The following is a 24,011-nucleotide window of genomic DNA, read 5'->3' as shown; positions in this document are numbered from 1 at the left end:
TCCTTGGCATTTTTCCCTGCTCTGCTCACCCAAGGGACTAATGGATGGAGAGCAAAGGGAAGGTAGAGTCTGTAAAAGTTCTCATTACTGTTTTTTTTTTTTTTGTTGCATTTGTACAACCAACATTAGAACAACAAAGTGATATATTTTTAGGTTTTTAACGAACTAAAAGCCTCAGTTCTTCCTTACGGTTAGTTTCCCCCAAGTTTCCTAAAATATTAAATAATTCATGTTTTTATAGATGAAATATCATTATCAAATGATAACCATGCATTTATATGCACATAAATATGCTGACATTTTGTCAGACTTACAGCTGCCAGTCATATTTCAAGATGAAGCTTTGTTGGAATTATAATATACATTATTAACATTTCTACCAAATGAACAATCTACATTTCATGTTTCTTGGTAGGATCTCCTCCATCCTGCCAAGAAACCTTCTGTCCTGATGAATCAAGTGCTTTTTGAATGCCCAACAGATAAATCTCATTGCAGTGGACTGAATCAGTGTGTACTTGCTGGTTCTTCACCTGTTCCATAGTAAGGAGAAGTATTTGCTGCAATGTTTGGACCCACTAATAACATCCAGTCATTCCTAACAGGTTTTTTCAAGCTCAAGTATACTGTTGCAAATGTTTTGGACCTGACTGTGAAATTGGAAGATGAGAAATTATTCTTACAACATTTCTAAACCTTTAATTTTGTTGGCAGTGACCTTTTCACTGACACAAACATGTGACTTTAATATGAATTGAGGCTCTGGGTGAGCTGCAGTGTATTTCATACATGCTGTTTATGGAAATATTTCTTCACTGCTGAGAATGTTTTGGGAAATGTTTCAAAGTGACTGAGCAAAAATTGTAATAATGTATCCCATTTTGTACTGTGTGGTATTTCTATGTACTGAGTATGCATTGCTGCTGAGTGAAACTAGAAAGAAACAAGTTTCCCTAGAAGTCAGTAAAACTGAACCACTCACACAAAGCCTATTAGTTGTCAAGGCAACAGGGCATCAAACTGCATGCACGCACAAAAACACCATTGAACAGACAGACCGTGGAGTGCAGGCGAATTCCTTTCCACAAAGAAGAACTTCATGATAAGACAGGTTAAATGTAAATATAAGCATTCTTTTGCTGTGTATCTCAGAAAGTTTGCACACTGCATGATCACAGTTCAATTCCAGTAAACGTTGTAAAGGGGATGAATAAGAAGGAAAACAGTTCGGATTGAGCAAATTGTTTTAGAACATCTCCTCCCCCATTCCCCAATGTTGAGGCAAACATGTGGGAAGGATCAGCATACCCCACCCCATTACCCTTGTGTGTGCAGCTGAACGGAAGCGGCACCAATCCTTTTCAGCTCCTTCTGCTCTCTTCAGCTAACAGATCAGGACAGAGAAAGGACACGCTGGTACTAACATGGCAACTGTAAAAACTCTGCTTTGGCTGGGACTCTCTCTGTCTGCCTTCGGCATAACCACTGCAGGTAAAACACACGGCACATGATCGGCAGACAGATAGATACACAGACAGACAGACAGACAGAGGCGACTGGGGTTAGACATTTTACCTAGACACCAGTGTCATATCTTGTTTCAGTTTTAGCATATCACATATCAAAGTTTTGTCCTTAAAACACAGCAGGCTGTACTTCATCTGATAGAGAACACAGACAGAAGAGTTAAGCATCTTACACAGGACTTAAAGTTTCATGCTTGGTATTATGATACAGTAAAATGTCCAACAATTATAGATTAAGAAATGCACTGAAATATTGCAGAGAATCTGAAAGAAATTTAGAATATTTAGAAAATAGCAGTGGTATGGTCCCGTTGGTTTCTGGTCACATTTGAAAGAAAACTGCATTTGCATTTTTATTCTTACTCTGATGACATCTAGTTTTCCATCAAGTTTTGCTCTCACTGACTGCTTATGCAAAATTAAATGGTAAATGGCCTGTATTTGTATAGCGCTTTTCCAGTCCCTAAGGACCCCAAAGCGCTTTACACAACCAGTCATCCACCCATTCATTCACACACTGGTGATGGCAAGCTACATTGTAGCCACAGCCACCCTGGGGCGCACTGACAGAGGCGAGGCTGCCGGACACTGGCGCCACCGGGCCCTCTGACCACCACCAGTAGGCAACAGGTGAAGCGTCTTGCCCAAGGACACAACGACCGAAACTGTCCGAGCCGTGGCTCGAACCGGCAACCTTCCGATTACAAGGCGAACTCCCAACTCTTGAGCCACGATCGCCACAAATATTGGTTGTTTGCTAATTTTCTTAAATTAAACAGTGACAAACTGAGATTCGTCTGGTAGGAACACATACTGTTGTGTAATAATGTGATATTCATCACATCACCTCTCCTTCCTGTACTCTGAGATCCTCCACCTCTCTTACTGTCATTATGCCATCTGCTCATCTGACCCCTGACCTTTAGAATGCTCTCCCACCACCATGTTTGAAATACTGATTCTCTCTCAGTCTGAAAACTCTGTTTGATTTGTACGATGTACTGACTTTTAATTCTACGGCATCTTCCAGCTTTTATTTGGTCCATACTGTGACTTGTAATTGAATTGCTTGTATTGTATACTTGAGTCTTTTGAAAGGCATCTGTGAATAAAATGTATTAGTAATGGAGTACTCATTAACCATTCCATAAGGGTATCTACGGTGCACAGATGTGGGGATTTTCTAAATATGCTGAACTAAACAAAATCTTCCACTACAGTTTCTAACAGATGTATTCGCTTTATGATTTTATAAAATGTATAACTTTCTGTTATGTAAAACTCTCATTTTTGACCTGTGCCCACCTTTGCTGACTTGCAGAATCTGACTTTAATTTGGTTCTGATTACGAGTATGAAGATGTTGAGGGAGTTGTCATCATTTTCTCCAGCTTAAATAAATGGTTTATTAAGATCCTTTATTCAATTCAGTTATTGTAAAATAAAAACAAACACAAAAACCCAAAGAAAACAGGAAGCAGGAGTCATGGAAAACTGGAAAATACTGAAGATGTTTTATTTTATTCACAGATGTGAACTCAGTCCCCAGAGCACAAGATGTCCACTGGGTGTCTCTGGACTTCACCACCCATCTTCGCTGGAGTGTGACACCCTCTGACTACACATACACTGTCAGGTTCTCTGGGTGAGTCACACACACACACACACACACACACACACACACACACACACACACACACACACACACACACACACACACACACTTGTTTTCACATCTTAGTGAGGGCATCTCCTTAGCCACTTACCCTAACAATCAAAAATGAATGCCTAACCCTGACCCTTAGCCTAAACCTAACCATAATCTAATTGTAACCCTGACACTAAAGCCACATTTTGAACCTCAAAAATGCCTTTAAACTCGTGGGGATGGGTATTTTGAGGCTCTTCCTCCTCAGTTTGTGGAGGAAGTAGAGTCGTTGTTGGGCTTTACTGACCAGTGAGGCTGTTTTCTTTGACCAAGAGAGACCTTGTTTTGATTTATTACTATTACTGAACAAGACGTTCAGTAATAGTAATAAATCACAGATACATCACTCCAGTTTCAGCAAATTTACACTGGCTCCCTGTAAAATATCGTATTGATTTTAAGATTAGTTTACTTACTTTTAAAGTTTTAAATAATATAGTGCCTAGTTATTTAAACAAACTCCTCAACATGTATGACCCCAAAAGAGCACTGAGATCATCTAGCCAGATGCTCTTAGCACAACCAAGGGCTCGTTTGAGATCGGACCTTCGCAGTAGCAGCGCCCAGACTCTGGAATAATCTGCCAGAGGAGATTTGTACTTTAGAGTCTATTCAGTCTTTTAAATTGCGTCTTAAAACTCACTTCTTTACTTTGGCTTTTGATTTGAGTTCAGTATGAGTACCATCAGGCCTGTTTTATGTTTTTATTGTTAATTCACTGTCTTCTTATTTATCTGTGTTTCTCTGTTATTTTCTCTTGTTTTTAACCGATTATGAAGCACTTTGGTCAACTCTGTTGTTTTTAAATGTGCTATACAAATAAATTTTGAATTTAAATTTGAAGGCTACTCGCCACCGAGCTACCATTGTTAGCTGAGGTTAGTTCATAGACTGCAGACTGTTAGACTTGATGGACAGCATTAACAACCTGCTAGCTGCAAGTAATCATGAGCAGTTCTGAAAGTAATACCAACTAGATTTCTAAATCTTAATATAAAATGAGTAACAGTAGGTAGGGTGGACATTAGGTAAGGCTGCACTTTTTGCAGTGATCTTGTATAGGAAACTATTTCTCTATTAGTAATATGTTTTCTTTCTGTCTTCTTTCAGAGCTGCACGTGATTATTTGCAGCTAGCAGGTTGTAATGCAGCCTTCATTAATAGTAATAAATCACACTGCAATAGTACATCGAAGATACTGAAGTCTATGAACAGCATTCTGATACATGAGTCTCTAGTGTCCAGGTGTGTGAGGGCTGAGTGAAGGGCAGTTGAAATTGCATTATCGGTCAAGCAGTTTGACGGGAATGCGAACTGAAATGGATCCAGATGTTTTTTTGGTTTCCCACAGTGTATAAATCATGGCAATCCTCCTGGCACAACAGTGTACACCACGGCTATAAAGTTAGTTGGGCCAGATTTTCAAACCAAGGAATATATCTGGGCCAGATATTTTTTAGCAGCCAGTAAGCAGCAGATCACGATAAGTTTCAAACCAACACAAATGTATTGAAAAAAAGTTGTGTTTATTATTTTTTCCCTTTTAAATCTTGTGACATTTCACACATGCACACGAAAAAACATATAAATGAGCTATAGCTGAAGAGAGCCTGCGCTAGTAGCAATACTTTTTTTTATTCACATTTGAAATAAAAAAAATAAAAAATATTTGGACAATTCCCTTTCAAAATAAAGTACATACTTTTGTGACCCAGACACATCTTAAAGTGCATTTAACAGATTTTAAAAAGAACAATCAATCCTATCAAAGCTATCAGTGCACAAACCCATAGCAGTAACACGTATGAATACAACATTTACTGCTGCACACTGAGGGAATACAGGTTTGTTTTAAATCAACACCTTGTTAGACATTCCACATTATATTGATTTATTAAGCTACAGTTACCCTGACATTTTTTTTCTGAAAAAAAAATTGATTCTGCAACTTTTGGCTCGTAAAGTGTCAGTGCACCTTTGAAGGCAATAGTGAAGCGTGTTGTCAGTCAGTGAGCAACGAGAGCTGCTTTTTCTTGAGTTCATGTGCGAAAAGCTTGATTCACATGTGTACGTTGACCCAAACATACTGAAGATTACGACTGATACTTTCTTAATGTTAGGGAACTGGTATGCATTGACATCAGTCCAAAGATCCGTTGGCGCAAAGATCCTGTGCTATGGCTACGGATGACTGTATGTCAACCTCTTCTTCCCCTCATCAATGGAAGGGATCACTTCCTTTGCTCTGACAGATAAGTCCCCTTCTGTTAAAATACTAAATTGGTCTCTGGCAAAACTCATCACCTTTGTGCGTAGAGCAAATCCATCAAATCGACCAGAAAACTTCTCTTTCAACCTCGCAATGAAATCAGTCATCACATCCATGACTTGTGCCGGAGATGAGATGCATTTGCAGAGCCCTGGAAAATGCAGCAACCGGCCTGTGCTCAAGTCGGTGGCGAAAAGGTTCAGCTTGGCTTGGAGTGCACGCATCTGTTCCACAAGTTCAGTGTCAGTTTTGCCTCTGCCTTGTAGTCCCACATTAAGGTCATTAATGTTTTGAAGATGTCGCTCAGAAAGCAGACACTGGCCATAAAGCTGTTGTCCATTATGCAATTCAAATGTGTTTCTGCTTTTTTTTTGCCTGCTGTTGCAGAGGAAAGTTGTGATCTCCTCTTTGAGATCACAGAAATGCTCCAGTGCCCTGCCTTTGGACAGCCACCTGACATTGTGCAATAGCAGGTCATGGTGCTCAGCAGACATTTCTGAGAGCAGCATGTTGAATAAGCAGTGCTGGAGGCTTCATGTTGAGTGAAGAAAATTAATTGTAGCCATCACACTGTCCATTGTTGTTTTGAGCTCCGTGCTTAGTTTTGCGCACAACACCATCTGCTGCACAATGCAATGTAAGATTTGAGGTGCAACAGTCAAACCACTTTTTCTGCCATGGATGAAGCCCCATCATCCATGCATAAAGAGCGAAACACATCATCATGTAGCAATTTCAAATATCCAGTGGCCTTGAGGTTTCCATTGATGAAGAATGGACCCACTATCGTTGTACCCCATATACCACACCAAACCATCACTTTTGTTGTTCCAACAGTCTTGGAGGGATCCATCCAATGTGGGTTAGTGTCAGACCAATAGCGGTGGTTTTGTTTGTTAACTTCATCATTCACATAAAAGTTTGCCTCATCACTGAACAAAATCTTCTGCGTGAACTGAGGGTCCTGTTCCGGTTTTTGTTTTGCCCATTCTGCAAATTCTGTGCACCGATCTGGGTCATCCTCGTTGAGATGCTGCAGCAGCTGGAGTTTGTAAGGGTGCCATTTGTGAGTAGCTAATATCCGCCGAAGGGATGTTCGACTAATGCCACTCTCCAGTGACATGCGGCGAGTGCTACGCTGTGGGCTCTTGCTGAATGAAGCTAGGACAGCCACTGATGTTTCTTCATCAGTGACAGTTTTCTTGCGTCCACATTTTGGCAAATCGAACACTGAACCAGTTTCACGAAACTTAGCAAGCAGTTTGCTAACTGTAGCATGGGAGATGGGTGGTCTCGTAGGGTGTCTTGCATTGAAATCTGCTGCAATGACCCGGTTACTGCGTTCACCAGATATCAACACAATTTCGATCTGCTCCTCACGTGTTAACCTCTTCGACATGTCAATGGCTGTGAACAAAGAGAAACTTGTAAATAACTCATGAAAGAATAAAGTTACGTTGAAACCAAGCACACCATTGTTTTTCTTGTGACATTACCAATAAGTTTGATGTGTCACATGGCCCTCTTCCTATTGAAAAAACAAAAGTTGTATCCAAGATGGCCGACTTCTAAATGGCCACCATGGTCACCACCCATCTTGAGGAGTTTGCCCCCTCACATATACTAATGTGCCACAAACAGGACTTTAATATCACCAACCATTCCCATATTATTACGGTGTATCCATATAAATGGCCCACCCTGTATATTACTCTATTTGAGCTGTGGGACCAGATCGTTGGGGCGGACCAATTGTTGGCGCAGTATGTTTTGGGGTTTGAAAGCCATAGAGACACAGTGTTTAGAACATGGGTCTCAAACTCGCCCTACTTCTGGCCCATGTATTGACATGAAGAAATATAACGCAATTTGGCTCTTGAAGTTACTTTTTTGTTAGGGAGGATTTGTTTGTTATTTAACATGAAGGCAATATGAGCAGAGAGTACAAACGTATGTCTGCATTTTTATTTTGTTAAATATGAACAAAAGTATAGAAGAATAGAATAGAATAGAATAGATCTTTATTGTCACTGTTACAAGAACAATGAAACACATTTTGGCATTTCTCCGTTGGCAGCATGTAGATTTGTATTCAGATTCTTTTAGGATAGGAGAAGAAGATAAAATAGACTTTAAGTGCAATGTAAGGAGCAAGGAGCAAATGATAGTAGAAGTGCTGCCACGTGTCCTGGCCAGAGAGAGAGTACCAATGTGTTTATGTGGTAGTTCAATGAAAGGCTTCGGTTAGTTAAGAGTGAGGGGAAAAACATTTGCATTCACATTTGCAGTTTTACCTTGTTATACAATATTTGAAATTTGTTCTCTTTTTTTTTTAAAGGGAAATATTTGTGGGTGTTTTCTTGTTTGTTTGGGGTTTTTTTTGTACTACTTGAACACTAAAGTGGCCCTCCAATGAGATGACAGTGCCAGCAGTGGCCCACAGCACATTTAAGTTTGAAAGCCCTGTTTGAGAGAAAATGCGTCTCAGCCGTTCCAATACTCCTGACACATGTGGGATAGCTAAGGGTTTCCGCTTAGGCAGCAGTTGTCCCTCTTGTCCCGTGGATTACCTGGTCAGTTCTTTACGAGCCGTCCAAGCTTTGGTCCAAAATGGACCCACCCAAGGATCCCCGGCACATACATATAACAGGAAGTCTGACAGACAGCTAAAGTAGAATCACTTTGGCGGTCGCTTTAAAGTCAGGTGATTTTATAGAAGAAGTAGTGGTGAAACAAATGACTTTCTCTGGAGTGTAATTAATGACATATCGCATTTCTTGAATAATATCTTGAATAATGTCTAATACATTACTTTTTTTGAGTAATGACGCCAACACTTAAGGACACCTCACACATACTGACCAATTAAACATTGATATTGCCACCTAACCTACTGTAGAACTGACCTAATTTACTCTTTATCTGAAAGATTGAAATTCTGATGAACTAACCCATGCCAGAACCATCCCGGGGTTGCTACACAAAAAAACCCAACAAAGTACTAAGGCCACACCAAGCCCAGAGACAAACAAAAACATAAACAAAAAATAAACAAACAAACAAAAAGACAACACAGCTCCAAGGCTACAATTAAATTATTAATTAAATTATTAATAAACTGTGTCCTGAGACCAGCTTCAATTATGTTATAAGTGGCTTGAAAGGCTGCAACACAACACTATGTTAATTTCTAATGAACATCTTTAACAAGATCACACAACTCATGGGGTTCAATGGGAAGTCAAGGTGGTAAGGGAGAGCCAGAGAGCCCCATGAGCTGGGAAGACTACTTAAATAGGCCCAGCCCAAATATTTCAAGTGTCCTGCATCTGTCATCAAGGAAGAACACCTAGAACCTAAAGAAAGAGTTCGCACCTACAGGCAGACAGTCACAGTGATAGAGTGATTAAAATAAATAACTGAAAAAGTGAATTAACCTTGATGTATTGCTCGCATATATCATGACTATGTGTACAGAAGGAAATATTTGCTTGCCAAAAAACAACGCAATCCAGACATGCCAAGCTGAACATTTCAACTGAGTTTTAAAAACTGTATTCATAAGCGCATGTCAGAATGACAGTAATTACCGTGTGACTTGCAGTGGAGAAGCTGACTGGGAAGAAAGTCCTAATTGTATCCAAATATCAGCATCAGAATGTGACCTGACACAGTCCCTAAAGGCCTCGAATAGGTAAGAACAATACTTCCATCACCCTTAAAGACATCTGGTAGGTTTACATCAAGCTTACTTTATACTTTTACTTTTGATTTTTTTCTTATTGTCAGCAATATTTGTGCTCTGTGAATTTACTCAAGAAAAGTTATATGTACACTACCAGTCAAAAGTTTGGACACACCTTCTCATTTAATTGTTTTTCTTTATCTTTAATTTACAAATTGAAGACATCAAATCATATGAAGCAACATATATGGAATTATCTAGCAAGAAAAAAAACCATTAATAAAAAACCTTTTGCTTTGTTGACAGTGCTGCAAACCCTTGGTCTTCTCTCAGTGAGCTTCATGATGTAGTCACCTGAAATGGTTTCACTTCACAGGTGTGACTTGTCAGGAGTAATTTGTGGAATTTCTTGCTGTCTTTATGGGATTGGGACCATCAGTTGTGTTGTGCAGAAATCAGGTTGGCAGAATGAGGGCAAAAAAGTCAACAAGTTCTCATCATCTCAACCATTTCAGGTGACGACCTTATGAAGCTCATCGACAGAATGGCAAGCATGTACGAAGCAGTAATCAAGGCAAAGGGTGGCTACTTTGAAGAATTTAAAATACATTTTTTGAGTTGTTTCACACTTTGTTGTTTACTACATAACTCTATATTTGTTCATTCATAGTTTTGATGCCTTCAGTGAGAATCTACAATGTAAATAGTCATGAAAATAAAGAAAAACAACTAAATGAGAAGGTGTGTCCAAACGTTTGACTCGTAATGTATTATATAAGTACAGATGAATGTACCTCCAAAGCATATGTATTCTTTGTGTCCCTATTTCACAGGGCCTACTCTGCTGATGTTCTAACAGAAATCACGGACACGGACTATGAACTCCCTCACACTTATTCTTCCAAGTTCAATCCCTATAGAGAGAGTAGGTTATATATATATATATATATATACACACACACACACACACACACACACACACACACACACACACACACACACACACACACACACACACACACACACACACACACACCCTTCCCCTTAGCCTTCACAGCTTAATGTCAACCAAAACCTGGACCTGATCAGGTTATCCATGCATCCTGATCCCTGCTGTGGCTGAGCCCATAATGTCAAGGCTACCATACCTGCACCAATCAGACATTCCATTCTGCATAATTTTTAGTAGAGTACCCATCCACTCAAAAACTCACTCACTCTAGTAATGATGTTGTAACTAACTGAACTGACTTTTAGCAGATGAATAAGCCTTTGCAGGCAGTCTAGGCATAACTGTTGGCTGGTCCTGTCCCCAGGCAACATCAGTGCTGTGGGATTCACTGTGGAGCCATTGGATGACAGAAGAGTAATAGTGAACATCACAGATCCTTTAACCTCCATTTATGATCGTGGGAAGCAGCTCAGCATCAGGGACATTTTCAAAAAAGATCTTAATTATAAGATCAGCTACTACAAGTCTGGAAGCACAGGAAAGGTAATCTGATGTTAACACTAAAAGTGAAATGAGCTGCAAATTATGTTGTTAAACTGAAAAAAATTATACCCTTTTCATGTAATTCTGTTAGTGCTCCACATTAGGCTTGCTCACACGAAAAATATGGGCTAGCAATGGGCCTTACTATGGGTCCCTCTCTGCTTAGTGTGGTCAGCCCATTTTATCGGCACCCACATAGTGGTTAGTTAGTTAGTTAGTTAGTTAGTAACAGTTAGCCTTTAGATTTAGGGCCTATGGCTAGTTTCATTCAACACTGGTTAGTATTACCAATTGGACATCTTCTAAAAATCCAGAACTGCAGCTCTAAGAATTTGAAATAAAGAACAACTATGTGGCATTTGTGTGTTTAGGCTAGCTGTTTTCTGCTGTGCCTGGTCTTACGATCAGTCAAATAAAGACTTGACCTGAACATCCAAATGTCTGATTGGTAAGTTGTTTAAATGTTTACAGATGAATGAAAGTAGTCTGTCCTGTTGTTACCCCTTAGAGAGATGTGATGTCAAACTCAAGTACGAAAGAGATACCGGGGCTGGATAAAGGAGAGAGTTACTGCTTCATGGTGGCAGCGTTCATCATCTCCAGACCCAAAGCCACTCAGCACGGATCCTGGAGCGTGCAAAAGTGCACAGAAAGAGCCCCGAACATCCTGCAAGGTACACATATTCTACATGCAACTCTGTAAACTATTTCAGCTTTGCTGAATACATACTGAAATTTGTCATTAGTTGTTTCAATTGCAGCTTCTTCCTCATTAAGTACTCAACGCCAGAGTAATAAACAACCAGTGTATATCAGCATTAGAGGGAGAGTGCTGCCCTCTGCTGGAAATTAAGACACCTTAATTTGGTATTTTGTCAGATTTGATTTGATTCCATTGGCTTCATAGTATAGTGGTTAACACTTGGAGCCTTATGTGAAAAATCAACAGCTCAAGATTAGGAGGAGGCACACCCAGCCTCAGTGGGTCATAAGCTAGTGTACTCCGAGTGCTGTATAAATAGGAGGGCATTGAACATCTGTGCCAAATATGTGGAGTCATCCACTGTGACAACTTTCTCAGACATAAGGGACTGGCTGACAGGATGTGATTTAAGTTTAATGTGACTCAGAATATTGTTGTCACAGAATTCAGTAACTATCATCAACATCTGAAGTCTTAAACAATAAGGAGCATGTAGGTGTTAACACTGATTGTCTACATTTTCTGCGGGGTAGAGCGGGTCATCTAGTAATTAGAAGGTTCATAGTTTGATCCCTGGCTGCTCCAGCATGCATACCAAACTATCCTCAGGCAAGATAATGGACTGATTTATATAAAGTGCTTTTCTACTCTCCCAGAGCACTCAAAGTGCTTTGTACAACATGCCACATTCACTTCTATGATTTTCAGCACTTCCTACCTAAGACTCACACACATTCATACTCCAATAGATGCATCGGAGAGTAGCTTGGGGTTAGTATCTTGCCCAAGGATACTTGGCATGTAGACTGGATCGAACCAGCAACTTTCTGATAAGTATATGACCTGCTCTACCTCCTGAGCTACAGTTGTTCTTGATGCATTTGTCAGAGTGTGAATATTAGATAGAAAGCACTTAGACAAAGAAAAGAGTGCTTATATGAATGTGTGTGTGTGTGTGTGTGTGTGTGTGTGTGTGTGTGCGTGTGTGTGTGTGTGAATGAGGCATGTTGTATAAAGCACTTTGAGTGCTCAGGTAGAACCAGTCTATTTAACAGTGACCCTCATTCTTTCTGCAGAGTTGAGTGTTGGAGCATGGGTTGGTGCAGGCTTCATCATGTTAACAGTCCTCATCATCATTGTCACAGTGACCGTCCTCTGCTGTCGTCAGAGAAACAAAACTCTCCAAACGTATCAGTCATCAGCACCAGTGTAAAGTGCTTGGGTTAAGTTTGCTCTCTGAAACCAAGTTTACACTGTATTATGGGTATTATTTCTTTATTTCATATTCAAGTTCTTTATTTAGTTGACACTGAAAGTGAAAGACTTCATCAAGAATTTGTTTTTTCACATTCACCCGTGTTTGTCCTTTCATTTGTGCGATCATTGGGTACATCAGGAAAACAGCAACCAAAACCACTGTACTACATCAAAGTCATGATTTGTGTCTAAATGACTGGATTTTGTCAAACTGAGTGAGCTTATTAGAATGTTCATGCCTGAAGTACGGCATCATTTATTAGCTTGTCTTTCGGCGGAACCTGCGTCCAACTCAATTTTAGTTTGCATGGAGCTCATTTGCTGTAAAGTAATTTTCATTAAACAACATTTCTTTTTCTAAAGTAACTGAAATATATCATTAAGTCACAATCACAGTTTATCTGTAATCTTCAATTATAAAAATGTTTAAATGGTTTGAGATAATAGAAAAAGCAAATAGTTTGACAAGTATTTTGGTAAATGTGCAGCACAGTGGTGGGGTGGTTAGCACCTGGGTCCTGGGTTTAAATCCAGCATCTGGCTGGAGCGTTTCCTTTCACGTCATGTCTGCGTGGGTTCTCTCTGGGTACTCTGGCTTCCTCCCACAGTTTAAAGACATGCAGTTATTGGGGTTAAGTTTGGTGAATCTAAATTGCCCATACGTGTGAATAGTTGTCTGTCTGTCTCTCATTTCTCCTTGCAAAACATTGGCACCCTGTCCAGGGTGTACCCTGCCTTTCACCCCATGGCACCTTGGTTAGGCTCTTGCCCACCGTGACCCTGAATTGGTTAAGTAGAAGAAGATGGATGAACAGCTGGTAATTGAAGCTGTTGCAAGTTCGTTTTGATGTCATATCTGCATCAGTTTGATGTGCTGTTTTGTCAGGGGTTACTTAGGAAGACTTTCCAACATATTTGTGTGTCTGAGCCAAATCTTTTGCCTTTTTCTTCTTTTTGACCCATTATGTTTCAAATTTGAATGTCCAGGTCTTATAATTCACCACTGGTGGTTAGTGAACACAGTGTATTATTTAGCAGCTATTTTCTCATGAGTGGGGGGAGACAAAAGGTCCATGAATTATTCAATTTGTATATAAATAGTGCTAAATAAAAGCTGAAGATTACTTTACTACTTTTATCTCATCTTGTTGTTTTCATCGATAATTCAGATCCCAAATGTAGCAGAAACATCAATTTCATACTTCTGTCAACAGCCACTGATGGTGAGCCTACTTGAATCCATTGTACTCATTTTCAGTAAATAAAGCTGCCCCAGCACCAGGAATTCAGCTGGAGCCATGTGTCAGTAGATGCAGTTATGGATCCTTTTTTCAGCTTTCACTATGTAACATAGTCTACTTCCGGCGCCCCCCGTGTGCGGCAGCCTGTTACAGCAGCTCTGCTCATTCTGAGTTTCTTTCTTTCTTATCTTTTCTTCTCGTATTTTTCTATAACTAACGTATTAGTAATTAGACTCTGTAACCATGTTCTACCGTTTTGTGCTAGTTCTGGTCGTTTTTCTTAGTTTTTTTCTACTTTTTTCACCCGTGTCTGGGGACCCAGAGCAGGGATCCTTTGTTTACAGTAAGGATCAGCTGTTAGCGCTGCGTCCCGCAGCGGTACTGCCGGCGGACAGACCTGACATTCCCAGTGAGCTGAGGAGGAAAAGACGGGGGTGTCGTGCTGGGAAGGAGCGCCGTCGGCCGAGAAGGAGACGTTATCGACCATCTCTTCCTTCTGTAATTATTGGAAATGTACGTTCTTTGCACAATAAATTGGATGAGCTCACGTCGCTAACCTGGTCACAGAGGGAGTACCGGCAATGTAGCATCATGATGCTAACGGAGTCGTGGCTAACACCGCTAACTCCGGACACGAGCGTGACACTACCGGGATTCCAGCTGCTGCGAGCGGACAGGACGAGAGAGAGCGGTAAGAGGAAAGGAGGGGGACTGGCAGTGTTTGTGAATGACAGATGGTGTAACCCTGGGCACATCACTGTGAAAGAACAACTCTGCAGCAGAGACATTGAGCTGTTAGCCGTTAGCATGCGTCCGTACTACCTGCCCCGGGAATTCTCGCATGTTATCGCGATAACAGCGTATGTCCCCCCCTCGGCCAACGCGGATGCAGCCTGTGACACTCTCCACTCAGTGGTCAGCAGACTGCAAACACAATCTCCGAGAGCCCTCCTCATAATATCAGGGGACTTCAATCATGCCTCACTGGACTCCACACTGCCCACCTTCACCCAGTATGTGACCTGCCCAACCAGAGACAATAGAACACTGGACTTACTGTATGCCAATGCTGAAGAGGCATACAGTTCATCATCTCTCCCTCCCCTGGGCAGATCTGATCACAACCTGGTGCACCTTGTCCCTGTGTATGAGGCCTTAGTGCGCAGGGAGCCACCAGCCACCCGCACAGTACAGAGATGGTCGGAGGAGAGCGAGGAGGCTCTTAAGGACTGTTTTGAGTCGACTGTGTGGGAGGTGATCTGTGACGACCACGGAGAGGACATCGACAGCCTTACTACATGTATTACTGACTATATTAATTTCTGTGTGGATAACACCGTACCTACCAGGACTGTACGGTGTTTCTCCAACAACAAACCTTGGATTACCTCAGAAATTAAAGCTGTCCTCAAGCAGAAGAGGAGGGCCTTCAAATCCAAAGACAAAGAGGAGTTGAAAAGGGTGCAGAGAGAGCTGAGGGGACTGATAAGGAATGGGAAGGACAGCTACAGGCAGAAGATGGAGAACCAGCTTCAGCAAAATAACGTTGGTGAAGTCTGGAGAGGCCTCAGAACCATCTCAGGCCACAAACATCAGAACTCTCTGCCTGGGAGGGATGTGAGGTGGGCAAATGAACTGAATCATTTCTTCAACAGATTTGATTCAGCCATGAGGCAGTCTTCAACATCGGCTGCAGACTCACCCACCCCCACTGCTGCTGTTCCACCTCTGACACCTCAGACACTTCACACCTCCTCTATTCACCCTGCTCACTCCTCCCCACCCCCAACAACAGCATCCAATACACAATCAACACAAGGCTCCAGCCTGTCTCTCTCAACCACCCAGGTTAGGAGGGAACTGAGGAGGATTAAAGCCAAGAAGGCAGCGGGTCCAGATGGCATCAGCTCGAGGGTCGTCAGGTCCTGCGCAGACCAACTGTGTGGTGTGATGGAGCACCTCTTCAACCTGAGCCTGAGGCTGGGAAGAGTCCCACAGCTCTGGAAAACCTCCTGTGTTGTACCAGTGCCAAAGACTTCACGCCCCAAGGACCTCAACAGCTACAGGCCGGTGGCTCTGACATCCCACCTGATGAAGACCCTGGAGCGGCTGGTCCTGGCTCAGCTTCGGCGCCTTGTGAGCTCATCACTGGATCCACTTCAGTTTGCCTACCAGCCTGGCATTGGAGCGGATGATGCCGTCATTCACCTCCTACATCGCTCCCTCGCTCACCTGGAGACCGCTGGGAGCACTGTGAGAATCATGTTCTTTGATTTCTCCAGTGCCTTCAACACTATTCTTCCCTCGGTTCTGAAGGACAAGCTGGAGAACTCTGGAGTGGACCATCACCTCACTACCTGGATTCTGGACTACCTCACCGACCGACCACAGTATGTGAGGACTCAGGGCTGTGTGTCGGACAGGGTCGTCTGCAGTACGGGGGCCCCACAGGGAACGGTTCTGGCTCCGTTCCTCTTCACCATCTACACTGCAGACTTCTCCCACAACTCCACCCAGTGCTTCCTGCAGAAGTTCTCTGATGACTCTGCTATAGTCGGCCTCATCACTGATGGGGACGACAAGGAGTACAGAGGACTGACTCAGGACTTTGTGGACTGGTGCCAGCTGAACTACCTCCAGATCAATGCCAGTAAAACAAAGGAGCTGGTGGTAGACTTCCGCAGGCACAAACATCCTCCACTGCAACCACTGAACATCCAAGGTATGGACATTGAGGCTGTGGACAGCTACAGGTACCTTGGTGTTCATCTGAACAGCAAACTGGACTGGACTCATAACTCAGACGCCCTCTACAGGAAAGGGCAGAGCAGACTGTACCTGCTGCGGAGACTCAGGTCTTTTGGAGTGGAGGGCCGACTCCTGAAGACCTTCTATGATTCTGTGGTGGCCTCAGCCATCTTTTATGGTGTGGTCTGCTGGGGCGGCAGCATCTCTTCTGGGGACAGGAAGAGACTGAACAGGCTGATCTGCAGGGCCAGCTCTGTTCTAGGATGCCCTCTGGACCCAGTGGAGGTGGTGAGTGACAGGAGAATGGTGGCTAAGCTGTCATCCCTGTTGGACAACATCTCCCACCCCATGCATGAGACTGTGACAGCACTGAGCAGCTCCTTCAGTGGGAGACTGCGGCACCCACGGTGTGGGACGGAGAGATTTCGCAGGTCTTTCCTCCCCACTGCTGTCAGACTGCACAACAAAGACTCCAACTGATCAAACACACACATCCACACATGTGCAATAATCTTTTCTGGTATCGTTGTATTTTTACTGAGTTGTATATAGCACTTGTATTCTATTTTTATCTTATTGCATATTTTATTCTATTTTATTCTACTGTATATAGTATTTTATTTTATTCTATTCTGTACAGTTGTATACTGTATTTATTCTTATTTTATTTTATTCTAATTTTTGCTTCATAACTTTTGCACTGTCCACTTCCTGCTGTGACAAAACAAATTTCCCACATGTGGGACTAATAAAGGTTATCTTATCTTATCTTATTCAGGCCAGATTTAAAGGCGCTACAGCACAACTGGCTCCCTACCTGTCTGAACAGAAGCTTTCCATCCTTGTCTTTGAAATTGTCTGTGAATTGCCTCAGAACAGGACCATTGCCAGGACCACCATTGCCAAGTGCTGACTCACAGGGGTCATCTGATAGTTCTCGCTTTGTATTGGTAGCAGGAACAGACAATAGAGATGGAAAAGCAGACCACATTATGGCTTGCAGATGACTTTTATTTCTTAGTTTTTTCATCACACATTTAAGACACCAAATTGTACATTAGACATAAATGAATCATCATCACAATAAACCATGGCTGCATCATGACAAAACGCAGAATTTCTTCTGAATATGCTGTCCTTCGACCATGGCTTTGGAGCACATACATATACATCGTAGAAAACACACACACTGCAAAGAATGAAAAGCTCCACAGGGAACTTGATGTCTGCCTCTCTGAACAGTAGAACAGCTCTGCCAATGCTTTGGGTAATATTCTTATCCTGTGTGGGTAATAAAAGCAGCCGGTAAAATGAATATATAGATATTTTAAATCAGAGAAATGGACAGCTATCTGTGTATATAATAAAACTGATTGCAGACTTTGTCATTTTTAGTGTGCGCTACATGTGTCTATGTACAGTGATGCATTTTTGCTTTTTTTGGATGTTACCTGGGCAATCGATTAAACATACTTTAGCCCTGGAGAGTGGCAGTCTGCTGAGCTTATTCTCCTGACATGTGGATAATTTGTGGGGAATTCTGCTTACTCCTTAGCATCTTTTTATGAAACTGTCTGTTACACTTCATTTGTACCAGTAGCAATTTTTAAGATGTCGTAGCTTATTGGGAGAATAAAAAACAAAACATGGTTTAAGCAGGACGACGGCTCCACCTGCAGATACTTAAACTCTACTGATAAATGTTTCTTGCTAAATGGTGTTATTGACAGATAGTACAAACATGGAGATACATATTAATATGTATATCCATGAGACTATCAGAACTGAGATCCATTCTCCAGGCGGAGAAGAAAACTGTAGAGAGATCTGTTCAAAGTGGTCAGTAAAGCTTCTACCACCTTGAGATTTATCACTACTGTTATTCACAAATGCATTTTAGAACAATACCCTCATGTTTACAGTTATTCTTCTTTTTAGGTTTTCACATTGTGAGGACGACATTATTTTGACTGCATCATTCAATTTTTCAAACTCAGAAACTGACTTTCATTTTTATTTGACATGGGTAGCTGTGACACGGATATTTTGCTAACATTTGAGGTAAGTTTATATGCATAACTACAAAAATCTACACACATCCACAGCAGAATTAGGGCAGGTTCTGGGCCAAAGATGAATGAATAACAAATTAACAGCTGGCACACTGTGGAGCTCCAGTTTTGCCACAAAAAGTCTGACATATTGAGCAAACCTGCTCTTTATCACATAAGATACAATGCAGCACCATCTTCAATCACATGTTACTGGTTGTAATGATGCATGCTTGTGTATGTGTGAGACTACTTTATATGGAATGTGCTTAACTGTAAGCACATCATGGTACAATGCACTCTCATCCACCAGTACAGCCACTGGTGGGTGAGTCAGGGGGCGGGAGTCAGACAGGAAACTGCTGTTGAAGCTGAGCTTCCAGCAGGCAGGTTAGGTTTACAGTCTATTAGCTTAAGACACCATAGTTTTAGCCTGCTTTCTGAAAAAGATAATCCAGTTTTCTGCAGCAGACCATGCTCAATACGTTTCTGTGGTGTAGTAACAGGCTGGCAGTGTGCAACCTGTTATTTTAGTTTTGTGTATGTAACTAATTATGTTCCAAAATGCAACAAATGAACAAAATAAGTCTTCTAAATGTTCCGTTTTCTTTACACATGATTGTACATTTGAAAACAAAGCAAATACATGGAGCACTGTGCTTGTATATGAAGTGTTGTGATTCACGCTAGTAGATTTGTCAAACACGGTTTAGATTTTGCCAATAACTTGATACTAAATGATACAGAAACACACATTAGATCTAAATATCCTGTAAAGGTGTGTACCCTCACATTACGCTGCACCCACATGGTTTCCATGTGGACAAAAGACCAAAATGCATAGGAAAACTGCAAAACACACGTCAATAATGTCTTGATGCATGCCATTCCCCAACTCTCTGTGAATGGTACTCATGGCCATTGATCAGCGGTCTTTGATGAATGGTCATGACAATTTGCATATTAATGATCCAGGAACTGATCTCTCAGCCCATTGTTCATTCAGTGGTGCTAGTTTCACTCATTGTGCAAATGTACTGTTTATAAGATTGGGGAAACCTGCAGTCAGCTGAGACTGAAGAAGTCACTTGGATGAGTGACGAAACGTTTCTCCCACTGAAAACGCTACGTTCAGGTGAACAGAATCAACCTTTTGGGACACATCAGTAATCCTTTAACTGGAAGTAAGAACTTTGAATATAAGGTAAGGTGACGATTGCTGGTCTTTTATATTATGGACTCTTTTATATTAAATTAGCTCTGGCTCTTTAACTGGTTCTGTTTAAAATTATTAGACCCTTGATATTAACTCGTGAACCAGCTTGTGTTTTCTTCCATTTTCAATGGAACCATTCTAGTTATTCAGTGGAAGCATCTCGTTTGAAGCAGGTGGAATGTGGGACTTCACTTTAATGTCTTTGCTATATGATGTGTACCATTGTACAGTCAAAAGAAAATGCGAGTTCATGTACATATCTACAAATATGAAAGTCATGGAATACTTGCTTTTAATGGTTCTAGCTGCTGTCATGAAATCATGGTAAAAGAGTGAGGTAGGCTGAACTGAAGTTTTGTGTGAACTGAAAGGTTCAATCAGTGCCTGCTGAATGTGCCATGTAAAGGTAGACTTATACTCACGATATTTATACTACCATGTAAAAACAATCAGTTTGAATTTGATGGCAGCAGCATGTTTCAAAGAAGCTGGGATGGGGCAGCAAAAGACTGAAAAAGTAAGTGACACAAAAAAGAAACATTTTATACGTAATTAGGCTAACTGATGACAGGTCAGTAACAGGACTGGGTAAAAAAAGAGAACATCTTAGAGAGAGAGATCTGCAAAAAAGTGCTTCTACAAAATTGTAGAACAATTTCAGAATAATGTTCCTCAACAAATAGTTGCAAAGACTGTGAATATCTCATCATCCAAAGTCATAAGTTCAGAAGATTCAGAGAATCTGGAGAAATCTCTGTGCATGAGGGACCAGGCTGAAAATCAACATTAGATGCAGCTGATCTTCAGGTCCTCAAGCAGACATGATTCTGTTATGAAATCAGTGCATGGGCTTAGGAACACTTCCAGACATCACTGTCTGTGAACACAGATCACTGTGTTGTCCACACACACCACAGTGCCATCATCTCTGGACCAAAGCTCATTTAAAATGGGCTGAAGCAAAGTGAAGAAATTTTAATTTGAAATTGGAAAACATGGACACTGCTTCTTCTAGACTATCTGACTTGCTGTCAGTGCTCAGTTCAAAAACCTGCATTTCTGACGGTGTGGCAGTGCATTAGTGCCTCTGGAGTTGGCAGTTTTAGAGCAGCATATACTCCCATCCAGATGGCATGTGTTTCAGGGAAAGCCTTCATAGCAGAAGAGTCCTTGCGTTTACCAGCTGGTGGAGCATCATAAAGTGAAAAATATCTCTATCAGACAAGAATGGGATAGCATTCCTCTCCCAAAGTCTACAGAGTGGGAAGCATGACCCTGTTTCTGAGATGTGCTGCTGCCATCAAATTAAAATATTACATATTTCTCTTAAAATGATATGTTTTCTCAGTTTAAACATTTGATATGTTTTCTGTGTTCTATCACGAATAAAGATGAGCGAATTAGTGAATTCTGTTTTATTTTAAATTTTACACAGCATGCAAACTTTTTGGAATTGGAATTGTACTTCAGGCTGGCTCAGGAGGAAGACTGATGATTTCATCCTCCAGTCTGCAAGTTGAAATAACATTGAGGAAAACACTGAACCCCAAGTTCAATGTGTATGTGACTGTTAGAGAAAAGCTCTTAGGTGTAGAAAAACAGTGCTTGCGTGAATGTGAGTGCAACTGGTTAAATGATGCTTGCAGTAAAACAGGCTTTGGGTGCTCAGAGGAATAAAGCGCTATGTGCCATTTCTGAACTGCCTAATGAACTGGTTACACTGATGCTCTGCTACCATACCAGTAAATATCATGTACTTGTTAAAAAGCAGTTGTGCGTGTGACCTTGTGTGGGTACAATCAAAAGGAATAACAGTGTTTTATATATAATTAGATATCTAATTATAACCTGAAAATGATATAACAGTGTCAAAGAGGTCTCTGGGAGTGATTAACCTACAGAAAATGATCAGCTCACAGATTTCTGTTTTGTACTCTGGCTGTGGCGTCACTGTTGGTTCTGACTACTTTAGTCTGATCACAGTAAACTTATCAGACCTGTGTGGAAGAAACTGCCGGATGGGCAGCATAACAGCGGCACCAGTGCCAGACACACTCCACATTTACCCTCGCTGTGTCCTGGTTCCACGCTTCAGACCATTTCTAAACAGATGTTTACACCAATGAAATGCTCAGATCTGTCAGTATGCTTACCACTGTAAATCTGCTCGCATTGTGCGCGCCATTCACAAATGAAAACATATCTTAATTACTTCATAAAGTTTCACTGGCAGTGCTATCAAAAGATGAGTACTAACAGGGGATTAATTAGCAGTAACATTTGAGTTTAAAAAAGATCACTGTATATATTGTGCAGTTTGTTTTTTCATGACACAAGTTAAATATGTGTAATAAAGAAAATAGGTATTCTTTTTAAAGCTTAAAAATAAACTTGTCTCTTTTCACTGCTGGACAGAAAAAACTGCTTTGTGAAAGTTACATACAGTACTTCTGTATTGGTGTCTTTAAATATCAGCAGTAGTAAAATTAATTACATTACGAGGGAGAGACAAAAATACTAGTGCTTACTACTGATGACAATGGTAGAAGGCAATAGTCTTTCCACATCACTGCTCTTCCACTCAGATGTAACTATCTGTCTTTTGGTGTTGTGTCCCCACCCCAGCGCTCCATTCATGCATCGCTTTGAAGCTGAGATCTGATCGCTAGTAGACATTCCAGGCTGTGGTTGCCTAGGTGACCTCATGTATTTACAACCCTGTCAAATGTCAGTCACTTCAGTGGCCTCCAACATGAGAAAAGTTCATCCAGGGCTTTTTGCCCATCGCCACTTGAAGTCAGACAATGTCGCTGACTTTCATTGCTCACCAAATCACACCCACATTTCCTGGGTGGACACAGCTTTGCTGCTGTTTGTTTGTTGCTACCAAACAAAAGAAAAAATTGGCAGCCTGCGCTGTTAGTTAGGTAGTTACGTCTGTAACTACCTAACTAACAGTACACAACCAAAATCCCTGCATAGTTTTTATTTTCAGCATTAGTGTACAGTATGAAATTGGAACAAAGAATGAAGTGGCCATCTTTTCAGTTACAGTCCAATTACAAACATGGGTGGCATCGCACTTTAAACAGGAACTTAAAACTAACTAAAAATATAGTTTTACTCACCCTTGACTTGCAGCAGTGATGCACAGGTTCACATCACAACGCTCCAACATCACTACTGAGCGTGCTACACATGTAACAAAGCACACACCTGACCACAGCCATCAGTCATGCTTTGTCACTGGTGAAACTGAAGAATCCAGCCTAGAATGGCAGTGAACCACTGCTTCTCTTTAAGGAGCACTCTTAAATGATGTGTGAAAACACTGTTGTGAGCGTGGATATGCACTCATTGGTAAATCCGATTATAAACTCTCTACAGTTCATATGCAACTTAGATCTAAACTACTAATTGGATAGATAATCTCAAAACCACAACAGCAGATTACATTGTATCATTTATATACAGTTTATCTATTTGAAGTCTTGTAACATATGTCCTAATATTTACTGTATGTCACATCACAAACATGGACATTATTTTCACTTCAGACCAGTCAGGTCTGTCAAAACCTTCTTAAGTTCATCAAATCATAAAAAGACAAGATAGTAGGTCAGACAGTCGTTTGCAACCTTGACAGATGTAAATAAATAAATTGGATAAAATCAGGTTTCTTAATATAATAATCAGGAAATCTTTTTTATCATTTGGTTCCGGGTAGTTTTTTCATCTTGCCTTCCATTGTTTCTCCTCTGATTAACCTGAACTAATTTACTGTGATAATTAACAACAGAATGAGCTCTTGCACTTTAGCCATTTTTCCTCCATTGCATTTCCCTTTGTCTTACTTTATTCCTTATCATCTTCACTTCTTGCCTTGTTGTCATCACAGGAACCATGCTGACACAGTAAACCTCACTTGAATGTTTCATGGTGAGAGATCACTTTAAATCGATGACCTGAGTCTGGGACTGGGCCTTGTCCTTGGCCTAAAACACATGAAAGTAGATGTTTTTAAGTATATGTTTTTTTTTTTTTTAATAGAATTTTCTATGCACAAAGCAGCTGATATTATATTCATCTAAATTACACTTGTTCGAGAAGCAC

At 41.1% G+C, this 24,011-nt stretch overlaps 2 protein-coding genes across 5 annotated transcripts in view; one reads left to right on the top strand and one right to left on the bottom strand.

Moving 5' to 3' along the window:
- The first annotated feature begins 1,315 nt into the window (after positions 1-1,315).
- Positions 1,316-13,774, top strand: LOC134616790 (tissue factor-like). Its single transcript, XM_063461794.1, has 7 exons — positions 1,316-1,491; positions 3,056-3,170; positions 9,107-9,196; positions 10,021-10,112; positions 10,504-10,682; positions 11,191-11,356; positions 12,462-13,774. Exons 1-7 carry the CDS (start codon positions 1,425-1,427, stop codon positions 12,596-12,598), a joined length of 846 nt encoding a protein of 281 aa, XP_063317864.1. The 5' UTR covers positions 1,316-1,424; the 3' UTR covers positions 12,599-13,774.
- Positions 13,775-17,270: 3,496 nt separating this feature from the next.
- Positions 17,271-24,011, bottom strand: part of LOC134616743 (uncharacterized) — a 33,059-nt gene continuing 26,318 nt past the window's right edge. For all 4 annotated transcript variants that reach the window (XM_063461728.1, XM_063461726.1, XM_063461725.1 and 1 more), the window contains one exon: positions 17,271-23,893. In XM_063461728.1, coding sequence (XP_063317798.1) covers positions 23,846-23,893 — 48 coding nt within the window. In that variant the 3' untranslated portion in view covers positions 17,271-23,845. The remainder of the gene's footprint in view (positions 23,894-24,011) is intronic.

This window comes from Pelmatolapia mariae, linkage group LG18, assembly GCF_036321145.2.
Source record: "Pelmatolapia mariae isolate MD_Pm_ZW linkage group LG18, Pm_UMD_F_2, whole genome shotgun sequence".
Taxonomy (NCBI): Eukaryota; Metazoa; Chordata; class Actinopteri; order Cichliformes; family Cichlidae; genus Pelmatolapia; species Pelmatolapia mariae.
The sequence above is the reverse complement of the archived record's forward strand: the minus strand, read 5'-3'. Positions and strand labels throughout refer to the sequence as shown.